This window comes from Pelodiscus sinensis, chromosome 4 (genome assembly GCF_052426305.1).
Source record: "Pelodiscus sinensis isolate ZL-2025 chromosome 4, ASM5242630v1, whole genome shotgun sequence".
Lineage (NCBI taxonomy): Eukaryota > Metazoa > Chordata > Testudines > Trionychidae > Pelodiscus > Pelodiscus sinensis.
In genome coordinates this window covers 113,698,196-113,722,023 of record NC_143055.1, presented here as the reverse complement: position 1 = coordinate 113,722,023, position 23,828 = coordinate 113,698,196, and the positions used below count along the sequence as shown (strand labels likewise).

Sequence of the window (23,828 nt, the reverse complement as noted above, 5' to 3'; positions counted from 1 at the left end):
TGGCTATAAATGGTCTCAATTTTTTATTAACATACAGTGATTTCAGAGCAATGAAAGTTGAAACTGCAAAAATGGGCAACACATCCAATAGCATGACACTCCCATGTATTTTGATTTGTGACTTGGTTACATATCTACTGGAGTTAACAATTCAGACATTTTTGACTGTGGTTACTCAGGGAGCAAGGTTTGTAGTGCGTGAGAAAGCTAACAGACACGAGAAGAGAACTGGAAGTTCAGAGAAAGAAAAATGGAGAAATTAAAACACTCATACTTGAATAAAGGTTTTAGGATTCTGCCTTACAGAAGCAGTTGAGGGTTCTTGCAGGTTCAAGAGAATTGAAAACTGCTAACAACAGACTATAATGAGGAGTAAAATATTATATATGAGAAACAGAACTAGTAAATACACAAGTTCTATAATACTCAGCTAATTAATGCCATATATTGCAATTTCTTTCACTGCATCATTGAATATTATATACTATATTGAAAGATTTAATCACTAGAGTGAGGGGTTGTACACACCATTGTACTGCAACCCCCTTTTGATAACAAAAATTATTACACAATATCCCAAGCGGGGGTTGGGTGGAAGCAGGGCTGGCCTTAGGCTGATTCCGCCGATTCCCCTGAATTGGGCCCCACGCCCTAAAGCCGCGGTCCCTAACAGGTCGATTGCGATTGACTGGTCGATCGCAAGGCCTCGACCAGTGGATCGTGAGATGTTCGGGCCCCCCCCATTCTCCCCCCACTCCCGAGAAGCCCCACTACCGACCTCCAGCGTAGTGGCGACTTCCCCGGGGTGGGCGGAAGTCCTGCCTGCAGTTTCGCGCCACTTCCGGGGATCCGGAAGTGCGCTGGCTGCTCTTCCCCACCACAGCTCTGTGGCGTGTCGGGCACGTGGCAGGGGGTGTTGGCCCCGGAGAAGGAGCGCGGCGCCGGCGGCTTCCATGCAGCACCGTGACCGCAGGACTCAGGAAGGGTGAGTCAAGCGCAGGGATTTTGTCTTCTCTGCAGGAGGGGAGTTTGGCCCCATCGCGGGAGGGGAGTTTGGCCCCATCGCGGGAGGGGAGTTTGGCCCCATCGCGGGAAGGGGGGTTTGGCCCCAGCCCCCGGGACAGGCACTGCACTGCGAGAGAGGTTTTGGATGTTTTGGGGGGTTTGACCGGCTTCCCTCTGGAGGGGGGATCCTGAGAGGAGGCGCATGCAGGGGACTCTCTGCCCCCTCTCGCCTCCTGTTCCCTCTCCCCAGCCGCAGAAACCTGTCCCCACTGGCCCCCTGTTCCCTCTTCCCTCCTGGCAAGGAAGATAAAGTTTTAAAAACATAGGTGAGGTGTACAATAATTAAGAGGGACTTCCCTCTTAACTTGATATTTATAATATATGATGCAATATACCGAAACTTTTGTGTGTGGTGGTTGGTTTGTTTTTGTTTTGTTTTTTGGCTCAACAAAAAATCCTGGGTGCTGGAGCCCCATGAAAACTGTTTGAATTGGGCCCTGCACTTCCTAAAGCCGGCCCTGGGTGGGAGTGGTAAAAATTGACGCCTCCTGAGCCCCACTGCCCTGGACAGTTAGGCCTGAGCCACACTGTCCCAGTTGGAAGAGGACAACAGAGAAGCACAAGGACTCCAACCCATGTGGGGAGAGGGCTGTAATCTGGGCCCCACCAGCTTGAGCGTCAACCTAAGGGAGTGGGGCCCCCATTAAAAGATTTTGAGAACTGCTGTACTGGAGTTACCTTTTCCTTGAGGGTGTTTTTTTCTTCCCCAAAGAAAACAGAAAACCAAATTATTTTATAATGGATAAGGGATCAAAACTGAAGACATTTTTTTACCTCCCAGGATGCTAGACAAAGACCTAAAGACACATTTCTCTCTCATCTCATATATAGCCAGGTAGTGAAATAACTGGGGAAAAAAGAATCAAGGCATTGTACAACATACTCGTGTTTGAGATGGCAAGTACTGTAGGTTTCAAATGCTTATAATTGTACTAATTAAACCATGAGTAATCAGTGTAGAACGCATCTAAAGTGTAAAAGATTCAAATAAAATCATCAATGGAGAAGGGCCTTTATATAGGCTACGCTGGTAGGAAGCAGATTCATTTCCTTCGCATAAGCCTTTCTGTATTTAAAAGATTTCTAGACAACCATCCTGTAAATCAAATCCTGTGCTTAGAAAGATGCTGCCATATGAATCAAAATCCATGCAGCTAACTCCAGCTTTAATTTAGTTGATTTTACTCAGCTGGTAGTAGCAAAGAATCATCCAAGAGTTTCCACACTTTGTTTTGTGATCACATGATATTGTGGGCAGGAAATTTTGAATGAGGTTGTAATGATGTTGATAATCTCCATGCCTCCTAGCATTCAGGGATTCTAAAAGATCAGGACTGTCCTTATACTGAAACAGAAAAAGTGACAGGTTAGTGATTGGTAAGCTGTGTTTCAAACATTAATATGCAACTGCTAATATTGCACCAGATTCAGAACAACTTCATCTGTCAACACACTATTGGCTGAAGTATAAGAGAACTGATTCCAAATTCAACTGAACAGAAATCCATAGGGAAACGCTCCTATCTCATGTAATGTCTTTGTCTTCTGGATGTTTTTGTGTCATATAGTTCACTCATGACCCTACTTGAGCTTTGTCCATTACTTGCGGAATTTAGAGATGAAAATGTAGAACCGCATGAGATCACGTCCCTTTCCAGTTCATGGCTGTTCTCAAGAGTAAATTTCCTAATGCTGTAGCCCTTATGCATTCTTTCTTCTGAGTGCATGGCTTCCTTTAATAAGAACTGATTTGTCCTAGACAGTATATGGTCTAGACAGTATTTGGTCCTGCCATGAGGGCAGGGGACTGGACTCGATGACCTCTCGAGATCCCTTCCAGTCCTAGTATTATATGAAAGACCTCACTAACCAAATCCTGAGATGCAATCCTTTTGCTTTCTTGTCAGGAATATATTTTATCTTACACTTTAAACATTCAACTTATACTGTTGTAAGTTTCTCTTCCTTCCAGAGAAGTTAAGTTCTACTTGCTCTCTCACTCCTCAAAACTGAAATCCAGTTTCTGCTGACTCTGCACTACATGCTGTCTGTAAAGCAGGTTCTCCCAAGCTGTGGGCTACATCCCCCTGCGAGAAGCAAAGGAGTAGCCAGAAGGATGCAGACATGCTTCTAAATTGCTCTTCAGTCTCAGCTTTCACTTATAGGCTACATCTAGACTAAACTCTAAAATTGAAAAAAGATAACTCAATTTGCATACCTCAGACTGCATATCTTTTTTCTATTAAATTTGAAAGAGGCTATTTTGAAATTTGGCATGTCTACACGGCACCAAATTTTGAAATAAAGTGCCCTGTGGAGCCATCCCATATTCCTTGCAGAACGAGGTTTACAGGGATGGCGAAAGAGTGCGTCCGTTATTTTGAAAATTCCTTGGACATGGCATTGCTATTTTGGGATACTTCCAGTATCCTGAAATAGCAATGCAGTCTATATGCCCCCCCCCGCCCTCAGCAGACCAGACGTTTGTTGTGGACCCTGGGGTAGAGCAGCTGGGGTGCTGCTGGGTTGGTCCTGCAGGGACCTACCTGGCAGCCCAGCTGTTCTGTCCCAGGCTCGAGATTCAGCCGCTGTTGAAACTGATCAGTGGCTGATTCCAGGAAGCTGGGGGCAGAGCAATTCTGCCTCCAGCTTCCTGTAGTCAGCCCTTGGTCAGTTTCAGCAGCAGCGGCTGAATCTGGAGCCAGTTCCAACTTACACACAAATTCAACTTAAGAACAAACCTATAGTCCCTATCTTGTACGTAACCCGGGAACTGCCTGTAAATGGACTTTGATTCTATTTCTGGCTCCCATTTAGGTTTTGTAAAAAAAAAAGTTTTTCATCGTAATCATTCCGCATCATTTTAATACCTATCAATTTTAGAACAATCTAATAGCTGCTCAGCTGAACCATGCTTCCTTCTGAAAATGCCTGGCAAAATGTAGTGAGCCTAACTTTATTATTAATGCAATACTCTTATTTCTCCCACCACACTAAGACTTAGAATTTGCAAACAAGCATTTACAAAATACATAAAATACACACAATGCAAACAATAAGAGCTGTGCAGCTAGAAGCTCCTTTAAACAAAGCTCAAGTGTGAATGGCAAAATTCTTCTGTTACACAGGTGTAAGTCCAGAGCAGGGTGACCAAATATCTCACTTTTATAGGGACTGTCCCAGTATTCAGGACTTTCTTTCATAGAAACGCCTATTAGCCCCAACTCCTGATTTTTCACACTTACTATTTGGTCACCCTAGTCCAGACTGCAACTCCACTCGCTTTGGTGGAACTAGAAAGGACCCGCATCATGAAAGAGCAGAATTTTGACTTAATTCTCAAAATGTACATGCTTTGCACACATTCCCTAATGCCTGAAAAGCGGGAAGCTCCAGTCATATTAAGATGTGGAAGTTACCAAGTTCATTTCTCTCCCCCACAAATGAGAACTTTCCAGTTATAGCCATGGTGCATGTGAGCAAAGCCAAAGTGATTCCGAGTGCATCTCCCCAGCAGAGAGTTTTTTTGTTTGCCACTTTGTATTGTTAAGGAACAATGGTGGAGCATGGCCCCCTTCTTTTGGAGAACATAAAATACTTCCTGGAACATAGTAAGTCACCTACCTAAAAAATTGAAGGGCTCCAATAGCTTGATTTAAAAACTGCCTTTGATCCCCATTTTTTGCCATGAATGGAAATGTACAGAATACAGAAAATAACTTCAAGTGCAGTTCCAGAATCAACAATCTAGGATTAACATTTTTGTTTTACTTTACAGTGCAGTAGAGCTAATCTCAATTTTTGGGGGTGCAGGAATGCAATGGGGCAGAGTGAAATTCTCAGTGTCCACTCTTGTCAGTTCTTGGCTGTTCAGTGCCTGATGTTAAAATGAAATTTTCAAGGAAACAGTATTTACAAGATTAAATAATGACTGACTCTCACCTCTTCCCTGTGCGCAGTAGTTCAAATCCTTCATTGATTTTATCGAAAGGCAAAGTGTGGGTTATTAATGCATCCAGGTTGATTTTTTTTCCCAAGTAGTCTGCAACTAGTTTAGGGACAGAATCTTTGCTTTTCCAGCCTAAAAGACAGAAGATAGATAATGTAGAATCACAAACAGCCATTGACACAATAATCGTGAAAAAATAATGAAGTGCTGGTGAATATTTCAGCCCTGATCACTTGAATTAATGGTCAGAGGTGTTTTGAAATCAAAATCAAAGTTACATATTGAGAATTGGAGTCAGGTGGTTCTCTCCCATACTTGTTGGTAAACAGACAATAAAGCTGGTAATTCAGGATTTGGGAGAGAGCAAATTATGAGCCTGGCAGAAACGCATCTCAAAAAGACAACTGGAGGTGTGTTCCAATGGATCACAACTAAACCAACTGTTTGGGTGAGTTCATTGTGATCTGATCACTCGGACTGAAATTGATTGAAATCAGTAACAAAATGCTTTGGGCAACTAAACTGATTTGTATTTCCTGACTCTCATCAGTGTCCGAGATCACTGGAAGCTAGAAATGCTGTTGTGCAAAGGTCTATATTCTAAGTTGTCCAACGTAACAGAAGCCCAAACTTCTAGGAGCTTTGCAGAGGCTTTACTGCAGGTTAACAGGTTTCAGAGGTAGACAGGTTAAGTCGGGCTGACATGCTAGCAAGCTGAGTGATTCTAAAAATGGGAGAAGTATGTTTATAGCTGACATTACCCACATATGTTTTGACAGATAATTTAAATAGGATGAGGTTGCAGACGTTTCTTAAACACTATTTGTCTCTAGGGCTGTGTCAAGACTGCAGGGTTTTTTCGAAAAAAGTAGCCTTTCAAAATTAAATCGAAAGAACGCAGCTTTTCTTTCGATGGTGGTACTCCTCATTTCACGAGGAAGAACGCCTTTTTTCGCAAGTGCTCTTTCGAAAAAAGGCGTTCTTGAATGCAAACAGGGCTTTTTCGAAAGAGAGCATCCAGACTGCCTGGGTGCTCTCTTTCGAAAAAGCGGCTCAGTTTTTCGAAAGAAGAGATTTCAGTCTAGATGCTCTTTTTCGAAAGAAGCTTTTTCGAACGTATCTTTCGGAAAAGCCTCTTTCGAAAGAGGCTTGCAGTCTAGACGTAGCCTAGGTGACCAATGCAAGCTATAGCATAATTGATGGAACTCCCACCCTCTCCTGAGGCTCTGGGATCTACTGTGATACTGGTGAGCCTTCATACCCTGATTTTAAAAAGTGTGCTGGCCAGGCCAGAGAGAAGGAACCAGATGACATTGCCACCTTCATAGACTTCCGCTAAACCTTAAATAACATCTGGAATGTGAGTCCGGGACTCCTGCTTTGTTCCCTTACTTGTTTTCAATCCCCATCTTATTTCTCCTCTTTCCTATATCTCTGCTTTTGTCTCCTGTCCCATAAGTCTGGCTTAGCTGCCACCTTCATGCTGCTGTAATCCTGTGACCAGAGGCAAGTAAAAGCCACACTTTTTAATATCCTGACACTGGTAAAACTTTGTCAGGCCTTAAGTGGCTCATAAATAATGTGTGTTGCACAATTTTTCTCCAGCAGAAAGACAGCATGTGAAAAACAGCATGAGGCACCAAAGCTGCATTAAAAACAAAACAAACTTTACTAGTCTTTTCTTTCCCCCATTTTGCATATGCGTAACTATGTGTGTGTTCCCTGTTTTGTCTTAAATAAAACAGGATCGGACTTCAATAATATCTGTTGATCATATAAATTATTCTCCACCCAGAAAAGGACAGTTAATGGCACCTTTAATGTTATCAAAAAGACTATTAAGCAGAGTGCCTCCTTATAAAAGACAGCTACAGGGAAAGAGAAGAAGGAATATTGTTCAAATGAAAGCTTTACCTAATATTTCACCTCTTAAAGGCTTTAACAGTTCTTCCAGTCTATTCTGCATGGCTTTAATAAAAGTTTAGAAGATTTTTAACAGTGGCTCTTACAGTGGGAGTAAGCCAGTGATAAATTGACACCAAACTCTAGATCACACTTACATAACTAATTTTGTAACAATAAATAAGGGTTTTATTAACATCTTTATCCCATCTTGGGCCCAAGATCCTCCCCGATCAGCACAAGTGTGCTCAACATCTCTGAAAAGCCAGACTCTTTAGTGAGGAGTCCAAATATGGATCTAGGCACATAATTCTTGGACCCAAATTTGAAAAAAATTGGTCCAAGAGTCTGTGAATTGCAGAAACACACCGGTGCTTAGTAACTCTTCCTGATGTCCATACCTCCAAAAACAGATCCTTTCCAGGTGCGTCCACTGAAGAGCAGCATAGGATTGAAGGAGATCTGTGATGCTGAAGGTGGTACTCCCACAATCACACTCATCCCATAGTTCTTGTGGCAGGATGCCATGGCAGCTTTCTGATTTAAAGCAAAGAAACACCCTAGAGTCATACAAAGACCATGATCTACTAGTAACTGTATGAAATAATCTTTCACTCCAAGCAGTTAATTGGTTGCGTGACTGGAAATATTGTAAAGTTTTTTTGATAGCAATGAGAAATAAAGTAAATATTGTGCCAAATATCAGCCCGTCTGCCATCTTGGGTTGAGGCGGGACAAAAAGTCTGATGGTACCAAATACTGATACATAAGGGTCAGGGCCGGCTCGAGCCATTCCTGCGCCGCGGGCAGCGGGCGCGCAACGCATGCGCAGCCCCGCTCCCTCGCATGCTGCACACCTTACAGCTGCTATCAGGTATGTGGCACCTGATGGCAGCTCTAAGGGGCACCACATGGCCCCTGGCCCCAGGAGTGCGGTGCCTGATTGCAGCTCTAAGGGGCACCACGCAGCCGGGCGCACGGAGTCCCTTACAGCTGCCATCAGGCACCCCCTGTAGGTTGGCGCCCTGGGCAGCTGCCCAGCTAGCCCCCCCCCCAATCTGGCCCTGATAAGGGGAATCAAAGAGATTAGTGCTGCCTCTTTGACATAATTAATCACCATTACCCAGCCTGCAAAGGCCTCTCCACAAAGGAGCTGGTGGACTGAGATTCACGGCTAGATCAAAGAGCCTATCTGCTCGCTGAGACACTATCCCCTCTCTAAACTTCTTTGGGCCATGAGGGGTAAGTTAGTTAATGCTGAAGCAGTCCTGTTAGCGTTCTTTCACCTATTTCACCCATCTGTGTTCTTCCACTCCTCTTGTAAGGGGCTTTCTGGATAATCAGATTATTCTCTGACAACTTGGCTCTCAGCTGCCAGGTGCCACTACAGTGACACAGGGTTTTTGTGCAGATGATGTCATGCTTCTGCAGATTGGGACAGATTGCTGGATTGGGGGCAGGGGGTGAACCCCAATGCTGCTTCCTTGGTTGAGGGGGGGAACCACTGCCCTCCCCCAAACAAAGAAGAAAGCAAAGGAATTTCTATGAATGCAATCATACAGTAGATCCTGGGTATAACTGAATGGAGTTCCATACAGAAAGCAATGACATTAGTTGCCATAAAACTGGAGTAAAAAGGCCCTGAGTTTTCTGCCTTCTAACTAAACATGGACAGCCTAGGGGACAGTATATTTTCTTTTTCAAAGTTTCTACAGAGTTCCCTCTCCCCACCTCTCTCCTGCCACACAGAATATCCATGTCAAGAATGTGGATTCCATGATGTTCAATTTCCACTTAACAGCTTGTGGGAGTCACTCAGCACCTCTGGCTTGGTCTACACTACTAAGGTATTTCAAAATAAGTTATTTCAAAATAAGAGCATAACTATTTCAAAATAAGCTTATTCCTCTTCACAAGCAGGAGTTATTATTTCAAACTAGCAGGCTTGGTAGTGTGGATGTTTGCCTTGTTATTTGAAATAAGAGGAATTATTTCGAAATAACTCCCCCGTGTAGATATACCTTCAGACTGGACCTTCAATGGGTAAAAACACTAGATAAGCAGCTCTCAGATGATTAATTCTACACTAGCCTTACAAGTTGAAAAACATGATAATCTTAACATCTTTAGGTCACATACCATGGTATCGATGCGTCCAATGACTTCAAAGGAATAGTCTACACCATCACCACCAGTCAGCTCCATCAGCACGTCTTCAATGGGCTTTGTGAAGTCCTGAGGGTTGATGCATTCGGTGGCTCCTAACTCTTTAGCCTTGGCAAATTTGTCTTTGTTTATGTCAACCCCAATGATCCGGGAAGCACCAGCAGCTTTACAGCCCATGACAACAGAGAGGCCAACTCCTCCTAGGCCGAAGACGGCACAGGTAGAACCACCTTCTACCTACACAATCATAAACACATCAGAGTCTCTTAGAAACCAAGTCAACTGCATTAGTTATTTTGTAAATCATTTTAGGTACTGCTTGTACTGGATAACATACCATAAATTGGACAAAAGCATGTTTGCTATTCGAAGCAAAAGTTTTCAGTATTGGATTACAGTTGGAGCATGAGTCTGAGAATAGGTTTTTATTAAAGATTTTCCAAAATATGCTTTTAAATCCACATTTCTCTTGCTTCCCTTACCCCCGCATCCCACAACTAGAGGGCTACGTCTACATTGGCCCCTTTTCCGGAAGGGGCATGCTAATTTTTCAGATCGTAATAGGGAAATCCGCGGGGGATTTAAATATCCCCCGCGGCATTTAAATAAAAATGTCCGCCGCTTTTTTCCGGCTTTTAGAAAAGCCGGAAAAGAGCGTCTACACTGGCCCCGATCCGGCCCGATCCTCCGGAAAAAAGCCCTTTTCCGGAGGATCTCTTATTCCTACTTCAAAGGGCTTTTTTCCGGAGGATCGGGCCGGATCGGGGCCAGTGTAGACGCTCTTTTCCGGCTTTTCTAAAAGCCGGAAAAAAGCGGCGGACATTTTTATTTAAATGCCGCGGGGGATATTTAAATCCCCCGCGGATTTCCCTATTACGATCTGAAAAATTAGCATGCCCCTTCCGGAAAAGGGGCCAATGTAGACGTAGCCATGAAGAACTCCATGCTTACAAGGAAATAAGGATTTCCTAGAAGACCTTTGTATATTTAACATAAATTAAAGATGCTTTTTTTTGTGATTTAGTAAGTGCAAGATTACTTTCTCCTAAAATGATCCAGGAGATAAATAGAAACCAATACAGAAAACCCTACATGTAATAATAACACTTAGCTTTTGTATATAAAAAGGAGTAGTCCTGTGGCACCTTAAAGACTAACAAAAATATACAGATAGTATCATGAGCATTCTAGGGCAAAACTCACTTCCTCAGATGAGCACTCTGCTCATTTGAAGCAGTGGGTTTGGCACACAAAAGCTAATGGAACTATCTATATATTTTTGTTAGTCTCTAGGATGCCACAGGACTACTCATTGTTTTTAAAGTTACAGACTTACACGGCTACCCCTCTGAGACTTTTGTATATAGGTTATCATCTGTAAAACTCAAAGCATCTTTCATATGGGGAAACTGAGGGAGGCACAAAGAGATTATATTTCTTAAACACGATCAAACATGTCAACAGTAGAGCCAGTTCTCCTGGCTCTCAGACTAATGCCTCATCAGCACTAGCCCAGTAACAGTTTGTCTCCTTAAAACATCCTCACCTTTGCAGTATTGATAGCAGCCCCATAACCAGTGGAAAATCCACAGCCAATTAGACACACTTTTTCTGGAGGAGCAAGTTCATCAATTTTGGCAACTGCCGTCTCGTGCACCACTGTATATTCAGTGAAGGTACTCGTACCAATAAAGTGATGAATGGATTTTCCTTTGCAGGTGAACCTACTGGTGCCATCGCACATTAATCCACGACTTGTAGTAAGGCTGTTCAAAAGATATGCGGAAATAAGGGCACAAAAGATTTTTTTATATGTGAGTTAGTTTTGCATGAACAATATTAGATTGCTTAGGGTAATAATCAATACAACTCACTCAGATTTAGTGCACAGATTGCCTTTGGGGCTTATGCAAGAACTACACTCTCCACATTGTGGAACAAAGAGCGGGATGACTTTGTCTCCTAGAAATAGAAGAATGCAGTTATGAAAATGTCAGTCAAGCAGTTAGACAACACTGAGGAGCACATAAGTGAAAGACTGTATCTGGCACAGTTATTACACAAATACATTTGCAGACTTCAGTTCTCACCATCACCATTTCAACCAGAAGAGCTAGTAAGTACCTAAATATTTTTGCTCACCAAGACTCAAAATTCACTGCAAAATATACTAGTACTGAGTTCTGACTGGAAATTCCAACACACATACACACACACACAGGAAATTCAAACAGATTGTATCTATCAGCTGCTGGGGTTGTGCTGGGCACATCCCAGGTGACAAAAGTGTGTTGCCTGTTCATAATTTGGGATGCTGTTTATGACAAATTTAATGAATCATCTACCCCATTTCCCATTTGTCAAAGGGGGAGGTGAAGTGTTGTTAGAGGGGAGCATGAATTTAAAACCTGGGTGTGTCAATAAAAGTTTTCATGGGGTCATAATGATCATCCTTCCTTTCGTTAGCACTAGACAGTAGAGTGACCATGAAACCCTAGTTTTTAAAGATTAGTTTTGAAAGGTGCCACAGCACTCCTCATTGTTTTTGTAGATACAGACTAACATGGCTGGCCCTCTGGTTTAGGCCTGAATAGGTGCTTCTGTAACTCTATACGAGACGTGCATTAATAGGAAATGAAGCATTCACTATCACCCTTGTGTCTTGGGTCTCTGTCCTAGGTCTAGTCCTGCTGCTGCAACATGGCAATGCACACAGGTCAGCAATTCCTCAGCAGGTCACCAAAGGAGAATTTGCAGGTGAGTGAGTTTATCAGCTCTTTGATTCTCCCTGACTTCTCCCATGCACAATTCCACAACATTCAAAACCCCTTCTCCATAACCCAATATGATTTCTTCCCTTCAGGCCCTGCTTCAAGCACATCTGACCTAAGCAACTAGTCTCTCCTCACTGAGGAATTAGCTAGCCAGATGTTGTAAACTCTCCATTTAAAAAAGAGTGACACTCACAAGAGATGTGCTGAACTTCAGTGCTCAAAACACATTGATTTCTGCCTCCATCCTCACCTCCTTTTTGCATTATTTCTTTCTGTAGAGGCTGTACATCCTTCAGGACAGGAACCTAGTGTTCACACCTATAGAATGTACAGAACCTAGCACGATGTTGATATTTTAGAAATATTATAAAAACATAAACTGCTCCACCATTCTTAGAGCCCCAGAATAGATTGAGGCAGGTGATATTTTAGACATTTTCTGAAGATCTGGGGCAGAAGGTAATCAGAGTAAGATGATACACATACACACACCAATGAGCTGCACACATGCAGAATGGGAATGACTGCTTAGGAAGAAGTACTGTGGAAAGGAATCTTGGGGGTCATAGTGGACCACAAGCTAAATATGAGTCAACAGTGTAGCACTGTTGAAAGAACGCAAATATCATTCTGAGATACATTAGCAAGACAAGATGCAATTCTTCCACTCTTTGCTGCACTGATATAGCCTCAACTTGAGCATTGTGTCCAATTCTGGGCACCACACAATTCAGGAAAGATGTGGAAAAATTGAAGAAAATCCAGAGAAATGCAATACATAAATTAAAGGTCTATAAAACATGCCCTATGAGGGAAAATTAAAACAATTATTTTGTTTAGTCTGAAAAAGAAGATACAGAGAGAGAGAATGTGGGAGAGGGAGCACATGATACCAGTTTTCAAGTACATATAAGTTTGTTATAAGGAGGAGGGAGAAAAATTGTTCTCAATCTCTAAGGATAGGAAAGAAGCAATGGTCTTAAATTGTATCAAAGATGGCTTCGATTGGACATTAGGAAAATGCTTCCTGTTAGGGTGGATAAATTACCTGGGGTGGTTCTGGAATCTCAGTCATTGGAATTTTTTAAAAGCAGATTGGACAAAGGCCTGTCAGGGATAGTTTAGCTAATATTTAATCCTGCTTTGATTGGAGGGGCATCTGAGCTAGCAAACCTCAAAGTTCCTTCCATTCCTATGATTCTATGATATTCCAAGCTGGAAGTCCTGCGATTTCCTCTTTATTAGGCCCTCCAAATGCAATGATAAATATCAGATTAATGGACTATTTACCCATCACTACCACCCAATGTTTAGGGAGCTGATGGAACCAAAATGAACATACCAGATCACTCCCTAAAACTAATTCTAATACAGTGTAAGTCTGTAACTTTGAAGAATCAATGAGTAGTCTGGTGGCACCGTAGAAACTAGCAAATATATATTTGCTAGTTTCTATCATCATGAGCGTTTGTGGGGCAAAACCCACTTTCTCTGCTCATCTGAGGAAGTGAGTTTTGCTCATGAAAGCTCATGATACTATATATGTTAGTCTTGAAGGTACTAAAAGACTGTTAATTTATTTACAGTATACACACGCGCACACACAGGCAATAAAACTGACATATTCTGTTTTAAGTCAAAAGTTCTGGGGAAAATGCCAAGAAAGAATATCTTGGCAGAAAAACCCTTCTAGACAATATTGGCTGCCTTTCCAGTAAGTCAGGAGGAAAGGCACCATTTTTCTAAGAGCCAGTTGTTAATCAGCTGCTAGAGGCAGCAAATATTCCATTATCAAGCTACTTTTGTCAGAAGGAAGCCTTTGAAATGCATCAGCCATATATGTAACAGTGTCTGTTTGAAACATTTGCCTACCCAAGACCAATGTTCTCTCTATTTTTTTCCATCCATGTTCAGAATAAATGTTGTTGTGTACACCAAGGCATGTGCTGATAGTCCATTAATTTGAGTAGAAACACATGCTGCCAGCTGTGGGCAGCATTTGAATTTCTCCTAGGTGGCCACCCAAGCACACAGTTTTACAGGGAATACTGCCCAAGACCATGAAATGCATGGGTAGATGTGTGGCAAGTTTTATTGCCATACTTCCTCATCTAAGCATTAGCACTAAATGTACTTTTACATCTTTAAAAGTGCAATACAAATGTTAACTAGTCTTTGTGAGCAGTTGTCCATCAATTGCCAGAGACGAATTTTTAGCAACTATAGAGGTATGAAATTAAAATATTTTTCATATTTCTAATCAAGAGCTTCATTTGAAGATTCAAAACCAGGAATGCCCATTACTTGCTTTGCAAGGATGTCTGCAGACCCATTCTAGAGTACCTTAATAGGGGACTAATCTACAAGTGTGTTTAATTATTGTTGCTACTGGAATTTTTAACATCTAAAAACTTATATTTTAAATTTCCCAAATTTCCCTAAAATTTGGGAAATATGTAGCAAAGGCATTTTTAAAAAGGCTACTTTTACTATTATCAAATGTTACCTATCTTTTCTAATGTCTCCACTTTTGCCAACTTTAACTCTGACTTGTTGTTGATCTATCTCTGCATAAAGGTAATAATGTATATTACCTTTAATAATTGATAAAAGTGGCATTTCTACAGGCTATTAAGTACCCAGTTTTTAAATTCCACTGAAAGGGAACAGACTGTATTAAAGTCTGATTTGCCAAAACAAGAAAATTCAGCTGACTTACACAATTTGTAGTTATGCAATACGCTTACAAAGGGAACAACCCCCCCAGCACAAACACAGAAGGCAAACAGACCACTATAGATAATGAGGACACTACACTCCCAGAAAGAAATGCTCAAACACACACACTAACATTTTATAACAAATTTCCCAGAACTTCAGATTCAACAAGCAAGATAAAACAAAGATAAGCCATTTTTCATTTTACTGAAAGGTATTCAAGAACAGAAGATCATCACAAATTGATCCCTGTCAAAATTTTGTTTCTCGGTGTCACCTTTTCCATGTTACCATAACACCATCATAAGGGTAGTTAGTTATATGTGGATTAAAACTCTGAATTTCTTATTTTTCCATTTTAGGGAACTATCTCTTATGGTTCAGGAATATTGGATGATGCATTTGTGTTTCTGACCAAATTAAAATTCAGCAAAACTGACACACAAAACTGACACACCAATCTGCTTTTAATACTTAAAAATTCTCAGCAGTTCTTTAGCTAGGTTGGGTGTTCACGGTCTTAGTCAACAATCATGGTAGTTAATTACACGAAGGTCTGAACTCTTTGTCTTCTTTTTCCCAGCACAAAAAATGGTCCGTCGAACAACAGCGATATTTGATGAAATGGTCTCTGTGTCTTGTCATTAACATTCAACAGCTTCACTGGCGCACACATTTGCCTTTGTTATGGAAGCAATTATATGTGCAAGTTTGGGTTTTAGCTGTAATCATTCCTTCATATTAAAGAACTGTGAGACGCTACTCAGAATAAAACATTAAGTTCTTAATGCAACTATCTCTATGATATAACTACCACAGTACTATAATCCTGGCAAAATCAAATCAGAACCTGTAGCTGAATTGCTGACATGTGGTGGCATGGTAATTCTTAAAAAGTCTATTTTTTAACAAGGTAACACAAATCTAGCTCAACAGTGGAGAAATTCACAGTGGAACCCTAGCAAATAATATTAGGCTTAGACGCCGTTTTAATGCAGCGTCTGAGAAAAGAATCAAACTTTCCCACAAAATGATGGATTTGGGAAGATTATGGCTACCTTTCCTAACCCAGTCTCAATGGGCAAACATCAAAAGATATCAGAGGATTATTTGGATAAAACAATGGCACTTTAATGGCTAAGTTGGAAGCTGTTGGGGTGTCTAAGGCCAGATAGTCTAGGGAAATAAACCACAGGAATTAGAAGATGGAGAAGGGGGAAAGCAACCAATTGTAAATAATTTAAAATTCCAGTAGCAACAATAATTTACAATAATTTGCTAATATAAAAGACTGCTGAAAGCAACTTTCCAGTTTTAGTTCTTAAAACCTCACTGAATAGGACTTTGACAGATCTCATTGCCAACTGCCCTCTGGACTGCAGTTAGCACAGACTTTCTTCCTTCAGCTCACAGTCCACACCACAGGTCAGTTGCCCAAAGCAACAGTAGAATTCCAAAGTAAAAGTTGCTCTCATGATTTGCCCAAAGTACAGCAAGACCCCAGTGAAATTCCATGGTAGTTAGCATTAAAAGTACTATGTTTATATTAATTATCTGGGACAAATGATCATCACACACACTATGCCAGACTCAAAAGAAAGGAGAAAAGGTGCTTCTTTGCTGACAAAACATGTAAAAAAAGTGAATATATGAAGCTTATTCAGAGTGATTTGATTTGGAAATCTAATAGGATTTCCAGTTCTTTCTAATTCCAACAAGAATAGAAAGGATGCTTTTACATTACTGAAGCTCTTATATTGCCAGTATAGCCAGGAGGTACTGAGACCTGGAAAAATAAAAATAAAAGTAACTAAATGTTTTAAATTTTAAAACATAATTTGGATTCAGTCCAACACTTAACCAGTGCATTGATTCATTTAATATTGTATCTTAACCACTCTTTTCAGCCCTACTCGTACATTTCAGAGTTAACGGGAAAAGCATATAGGCACTGGTGTCCGGTCTTGCAGAGTGCAGAAGAAGATGAACACCTCCTCCCTGGGTTTTATGTTTACCAGCTCTGTGGCACAGAGAATATCATGAAAGGAACAATGGAACAATGTCCTTTCACTGAAAGAACAGGTAAAGGAACAAAAATGGAAGACGAATTAAGACATTTGCTGTGTTAGTGTCACTCCAATGCTCAGACTGAAGTGTGAACTTCAGTACCATCAAACCTGGGCCCTGAGGGTATGTCACAAGGGTATTTCAAAATAAGTTATTTCAGAATAATAACTCCCAAAATAACTATTTTGAAATAGCACGTCCACACTACAGGGAAGCCTCGAAATTAATCTGAGGCAGGTTCCTTTAATGTGGACGCACTATCTTGATTTAGAACACCAGGAAGCACTGGGGAGTAATTTGAATAATCCTGGAGAAAAGCTATTTTGAAATTGCAGGAGTGGAGCATCCGCACCATCACTATTTCTAAACAGCAATTTCAAAATAAGTGTTATTCCTTATGAAATGAGGGTTTATTATTCCTAATGAGGATCGGAGTTCAAAATGGTAGCTCACATTTGATTCCCTTAAGTGAAATACAATTAAGCACCTATTTTGAATGCTGCGGGAGGAGAAGCATTTCAGAGTCACATTAAGGGATTTGGGTACCTCTGAAAAAACTAGGAGTGAACAGGAAAAACATCTGAGATAAAAAAGTTCACGTGGGAGTGCAGCAAGACATACAAACCACAGATTTCTCCTACAAATTATCCTTAGCAAGGCCCTGTGAAGGGTGAAAAGTTTCCTTTGCACTAAGGGAGTTCATACATGTTAGCGTCTCTGATCTTGGAGCAGGGTGTATGAATGCTGTGTGACAACTACCAGACTATTTGTTGGTTTTTTAAGTTTTTACTTCTCATTGATTAGCACTTGAGGCTCTCTTATACCTGGTTTCACAGAAGTCACGCCTTCTCCAACACTCTCTACAACACCAGCTGATTCATGGCCAAGAATAATTGGAAAAGGCTGGGCTAGTGCACCACTCATAACATGTTCATCTGAGCGACAGATTCCTGTGGCCAAAATCTGTAGGGAAAGCAAAGAATATTTCAATATATATATGAGGAACCCATTTTTCATATTTCCTATGTGATATGAGATAGAAACGAAAATGTCAATTAAAGCTAAATGAGGCTAACAGAGGGGGCTCAAAAGCTAAGTATCTGGCACTTACCACTCACTATTAGCTTCATTTATCACAGACACTTTAATTGACAGGTTTCCCCCCCCCCCCATCTCACATTCTTTTCTGCTTTATATTTGAACCTCTGTGCCTCTTGCTCCATATTTGTCATCTGAAGAAGTGCACTATGCCCACAAAAACTCATGATACTCTCTGTATATTTCTGGTTAGTCTCTAAGGTTCAACAGGATCATAGCTGTTTTTTTAAGTTTTCATAATAAATCTAAGATATGATCCCAAAGACTGCTTTTAATTTATCACACCCATGATTTCATGACACAGGCCACAACTTTTAGTATATTAGCACAACCAGTTATGGCCTTTGTCATCTACCATGCAAGACTCTTCCATGAATGTTTACTCTTCTTCCAGTCTGTATATCTTGAAAGCTTGGTTTTTCACCAACAGAAGTTGGTGCAGTAATAAATAAATAAATAAATAAAATGGCCTCACCCAAGCTTGTGTGTCTAATATTCTGGAACCAACACCCCAGTTTTAAATAGCCTGTGTAATTCAATATGAGTTTGTCCGATAGTAAGCACTCTGGTGGTAATATTTGGAAGATTGAGCCCTACATTTCTATAGCACCAATTTAACTGACAGATATATTACAGTTATTAATATAAGGTACATAGATGAACTTTCTAAAACTTTCTCCTACCTTAATGCGAACTTCATGTGCCTTTGGCGGGGCAACTTCCACCTCCTCAATGGAAAGTGATTTCTTAAGTTCCCAAGCAATAGCTGCTTTGCATTTAATGATCTATGAAAACAGTGAGGAAAACAAAATGGCATTTGTATATGTAGCACCTTCCCCAAGGTGTGGTTCAAGCCCCCTCCCTGACGGTTTGTACTTAAGAGATGTTTCTACCTTCTACTCACCAGGATTGGGTCTTGGGTTCTTTTTCTGAAACCTGGTGCCACCATCCAAGGTGACGCCTCCCCTTGTCCCTTGTGGGCATGAATAACTCTAACACTGCTGGTAGGTAGCGTAAAACCCATGTATCTCCCTCAGGTTCAGAGAGCATGACTGCTTTATAATCTTGCCCTGAGGCAAAGGAACTGCTGGTTGTTCAACGGGGAGGGGGTTGAAAGAGAGGAAGACAGGGATATGTGGGTGTCTGTACTGCAAGTAGACTCTCACATAGTGAAGCAGATGAGAACCAGATTGTGAGAGACAGAGCAGCTGACTTGGAATGTTCCAGGATAGGAGCCAAGAGGAGAACCATGCCAGAAAGGAATCAGCTCAGGAGGACAAAGCAGAACTGACCTAAAATCATGGTCATCCACATGAGTGGTGAGTTAAGGCAGGGCAAGGGGAGGTAAGCCCCCAGCCCTGCCCCTTCTGCCCGGGACTTGCTCCCCCACAGGAGCCAAGCCCCGCCCCCCCGCACCCCATACACACAAGTAGGTGGAGAGCCCATGGCCCCAGCCTATCTAGCCCTGGAGCACGGGAAGCAGCAACACTCCATCCCCAGAATGCCTACTGTAGGTGTTCTGGTGATGGAGTGTAGGTGGGGCCAGGCTGGCCATTTGGGAAGGCAGTGGCTTCCCTTGCCTACCATACCAACTACCCATGGTCACCCAGAACTGTACAAGGCCTCAAGTACTGAGGCTTATGATTTTATACTGAGAAAAAGGAACAAGTTTATAGCCAGGTAAATGGGACGGTTGTCGTTCTGCGGAGAGAGGCAGAAGAGAGTTGGGGAAAGTTTACCAGCACTGAAGTTGACCAGGAGCATCAAAGATTTGCTGCTGGACTGAAACTCTGCCAAGTATTCCTGACTTCTCAATCTGGATGCCATGCTCTAGTCAGCCCTTTTAACTTTTTTTTATCTCACTATTTTTTATCTGAATCCTTCCCTATCTTTATTGTACCACTTTTGCATTCACGAGTAATTAAGCTATAGGTTTTTTCTTCCTGGTCCGGCACCCTCAGGACTTGACTTGTCCTGCGTGAAGGAATTTTCCAGAAGAGAGGAGATCAATGTTGGCCTCCAGGCTCTCCCAACCTCAGCCACCGGCCCCAGTCATGCTCCTGCCCCAGCTCCACTCCACTAAACGTAAATGGATTTTTAAGCCGGTCCACAATAACATGGTTGTGACGGGGAAGAAGCTCCCCGCACTGACAGCCCCGCCCGCAGGGAAACGCCGAGCGGCGCGGCGGGGCTGAGCATGGGGAAAAGCGCCCCAGCGGACGAGCAGCGTTCGGGCGCCAGGGAGGAGGACGAGCGGGGGCGCGCGGCCGCAGGCGCGGCGGGCGGGAGACGCAAGGGGGAGCGGCACGTCCCTGGCATGCCGGCTCAAAAGGGGGAGGGGCGGAAGGGAAGGAGGCTGCCGGCATTTCCATTGACCCCGCAGGTAACCCGGGGAGCAGAGCAGGAGGCCCGGACCCCCGCAGCCCATACCCGGGGCGAGACCTCCCGGCCCGGGGTTCCGCGGACCGGGGCCGAAGCCGGACGGCTCCACCTCCTACAACCGAGGAGGACCGAAGGCCAGGCCCGCCGGAGGGCAAGCCCCCCGGGGCTGGTTTGTGAGCGGGACCGAGCGCGGGGGGCCCGCCAGCGCCCACGGGCTGAGCGTAAGCCCGGGCGCGGCGGGCGCAAACCCGGGGGCCCGGACAGCGGAGCCGGGACTCGGGGGCAGAGACTGTGGGTGAGAGACACAGGCGAGGGAGCGGCCCGGGGAACGGCGCGGGCCGGCCGGCCCAACCTCGCCACAATGGTGTTAAAACACTCAAGCACAACCTCAGTTAAAACACTCAACACCAATTTTCAGTTGTGGGTCCCACTGAGTCCTGAGCATACGTTGACCCATTTTATCACTGTAGGACCGTAAGAGCCTCCCTGTACTAGATGGGGTCATATAGTCAGATGCTTCAGAACATCTACTTTCTACAAGTCTTGGGGCTAAATATCTGTTGCAATGTAGTAACTCTTCTTTATACACAATCTGGCTGGACATACAAGTAACAACAAAATACAGTCTCAATGCATTTGTATGAAGTATATAAAAAAAAGAATGTTAAGTGGTTGTAAATGAAAATAATCGGGGTGCATCTACACAGCAACATTATTTCAAAAGAACTAGCATTGTTTTGAAATAACTTAATCTGCATCTATACAGTAGGCAGTTCTTTCAAAATAATGTCAAAATACCATCAAGCTGAAGGACTTCTTACTCCAATTCCTGTAACTCTCATTGTACAAGGACTAAGGGAAGTAAGAGGAAAAGTGCTCTCTTGAAATAAGTGCTGTGTAGATGCTAATTTTGAAATAAGCTACTCAATTGACATAGCTCAATTTGCGTAGCTTATTTCGAATTAAACCCTGCTGTGTAGATGCACCCTCAGATTAAAGTCACTAATTTAAAACAAACAAAATAATGCCAGCTCATTCTAATATAGCCAGTCCTCGTCAATTTATGACCGTTCATACTTATGACCAAATCTCCCATTAAGCGTGCGTAAAGGCGGTCCCCGAGCGCGGCTGCATGTAAATGAATGGGGTCCGACTTACGAACACTTCAAGTTACGACCAAGTGTTTGGTCCGTAACTTGTTCGTAAGTCGGGGACTGGCTGTATACTAAGAAACTTGTTACATGTGAATTCTTGCCCTGAACAGTTGTCCTTATTTCAAGTGCTTCTGGGGGTAGCTGAGTTAGTCTGTACAGAATAAACTAAAACAACAAATGGTCTGGTAGCACTTTATAGACTAACAAAACATATAGATGGTATCATGAGCTTTTGTGGGCAAAGCCCACTTCTTCAGATGACAGGAGTTTTGAGTTTAGGATGTGAAGATCTAAAATAAATAGAAGAGAAGGGGGCAAGGAGAGAAAAAGAAGGAGGGGGGCAGGAAACAAGGAACACAGGGTATGAAAATATCAAAGGGAAAAACAAGTAGGCAGAACTGACAATCTATAAATACCTGAAAATTGGATAGTTAAAAAGAAGCAGATAAGGATCAAAGGATAGCAACAGATTCTTTTATCCTTATCTGCTTCTTTTTAACTATCCAATCTTCAGGTATTTATAGATTTCCAGTTTTGCCTACCTGTTTTTCTCTTTGATAATTTCATATACCTCTGCTCCTTGTTTTCCGCCCCCCGTCCTTTTTTTTCTCTCCTCCCCCCCCCCCCCCCATTTATTTTGGGTCTGCACATCCTAAAATCAAATCTCCGGTCATCTGAAGTAGTGGGCTGTGCCCACGAAAGCTCATGATACCATCTATATGTTTTGTTAGTCTATAAAGTGCTACCAGACCATTTCTTATTTCAGGTAATATGCTTCAGGCAGGAGTTAATCTTTACTCTGGCCTAAGTCCACAACTTTTTTCAGAGTTCTTTATTATCAGGTCCCCACCCACCTTGTTGGGTGGGCCAGGCAGTTTCAAAGACCAGCTGATGACAAGGGACTATTTGCTTTCCATTGCTTAAATAGACTTTCCCTTTGGTTGTGTGCACCCCTTTCCTTCCCCATGGAAAAATACAACATTCAAGATGGATTCCAGTACCAGGTGGCATGGTCACATGTCTTTCAGGACCAAAAGTAGTTAGGGCAGATAGAACAAACACAACCATTCAGAGGTTAGTTCAAGTACCTGAAGAATCATTAATGGCCCTCATCAGTACATTTAGAATTACAAACAGATTCACATTTCATACTTCTAACTTCACGTACGAGAAAGATACATACACAAAAACAGGATATACAGATTCAGAAGATAGTACCTAGAAAACTGGTATGTGACATGACTTTTTTTGCATAAAGCATCTTCGAGTTATGCATATTCATATCCACAAGCCAATTTTCATAAAGTATGGGGTGGGGGCATGACAAGATATTTTAATGCCTTTTATTAAATGTAAGAAATAAAATCTTTAAAGGACATCAACCACAGCATGGAGACTACGAGAGCCAACATATAACTACTCATTTTTATTTAGTCTTTGGTAAAATTATAAGCTTTACAAAATTAATATAGACTAGGAAAGTGATTTTGATAAAGTATAAATATTTTCTAATGTAAGTTTCCCAAAGCAGCCATAATTCAGACCTATTATATGCTATATGTAGTAGTATATGTTGTTCATTACTGAATATAGAAGGTTTGCATTCAGTGAGATAAAGATACAAGTGCTGCATGAACTTTAATTCTGAATGTCCTGACTCAGGACTATATAAACTTTGTCTTTTATTATTTTTAATTTAATTTTTTTTAAAGGAAGATCAATAGAAAAACACCATTCACATGCTCACAGTTTAGAGCACTTTAGGATCTTTCAGGTACACTGTGTAGAACGACAGGCAGAACTGAACCTGGTACAGCTGCAGCTTAGTGCATAAACTTCTACAGCTTGAGCTATAAAACCAGCTGGCTCTCAGGTAAGGCTGTAGAATACACTTGTTCTCTCTCTTTGCATCAATGGGAGTGGGGGGGATGTAATTTTGATTTGCTGCTACGTCTTTGCTTCTAGGGCATGTTTAAAAAACAAAGTTATGTATTTAAACTTTGTTGCACATTCTCAGCACAGTGCTTATTTTCTTGGGCAGCACAGCAAACACTCCATATCATACTAATGGCAACCATTCTTTAAGATTTTTCTGAGTTATTAAAATCTTAAGAGTCCTACATTTAAAAACAAATACCGTCAACAAGAAGAACTTTCTAAAATGAACTGCTTGCTTACTTTGCCTGACGTGCTCATGCTGTCCGTCTCTTCCGTAGCTTACTAACTATTTCTTGCCCCAAATATTCAGTGGGCTGTGGAGGGTTCCTCTTGCTGATTGTCTGCTCTGCTGGAAAATAGATTAGAAGTTGTTCTTGCAATCTTCTGCTATGAATACAAGACCTTTTAACCAAGCCTATTTGTTCCCTAACTCCACCCCTCAAATATCCAAAGCACTGATCAGAAAAACTAAACCCCTCCTCTAGTGAATCCCTATTCTTTGCTGAGCTTTTATAACATTAACAATTAGACTTGGGCTGATCCGGAAGTCTATTGTACTATTACAGTGTGTTTATACAGTGCCAGAAACACACATGGCATTCCAAGAAAGAGGAA

General features: G+C 42.0%; 1 protein-coding gene and 1 long non-coding RNA gene across 2 annotated transcripts; one reads left to right on the top strand and one right to left on the bottom strand.

Annotated features, from left to right (window-relative positions):
* LOC102452388 (alcohol dehydrogenase 1) lies at positions 1-23,614 on the bottom strand. Its single transcript, XM_006123880.5, has 9 exons — positions 23,454-23,614; positions 18,423-18,524; positions 17,466-17,604; positions 10,957-11,044; positions 10,629-10,848; positions 9,056-9,319; positions 7,318-7,453; positions 5,008-5,146; positions 1-2,410 (listed from the first exon to the last, which is right to left on the bottom strand). Exons 1-9 carry the CDS (start codon positions 23,469-23,471, stop codon positions 2,386-2,388), a joined length of 1,131 nt encoding a protein of 376 aa, XP_006123942.2. The 5' UTR covers positions 23,472-23,614; the 3' UTR covers positions 1-2,385.
* On the top strand, positions 7,448-17,471 carry LOC142829544 (uncharacterized). Its single transcript, XR_012904040.2, has 3 exons — positions 7,448-8,763; positions 11,762-11,839; positions 15,158-17,471. It is a non-coding gene; the product is annotated as an uncharacterized LOC142829544 (long non-coding RNA).
* Positions 23,615-23,828: the final 214 nt, after the last annotated feature.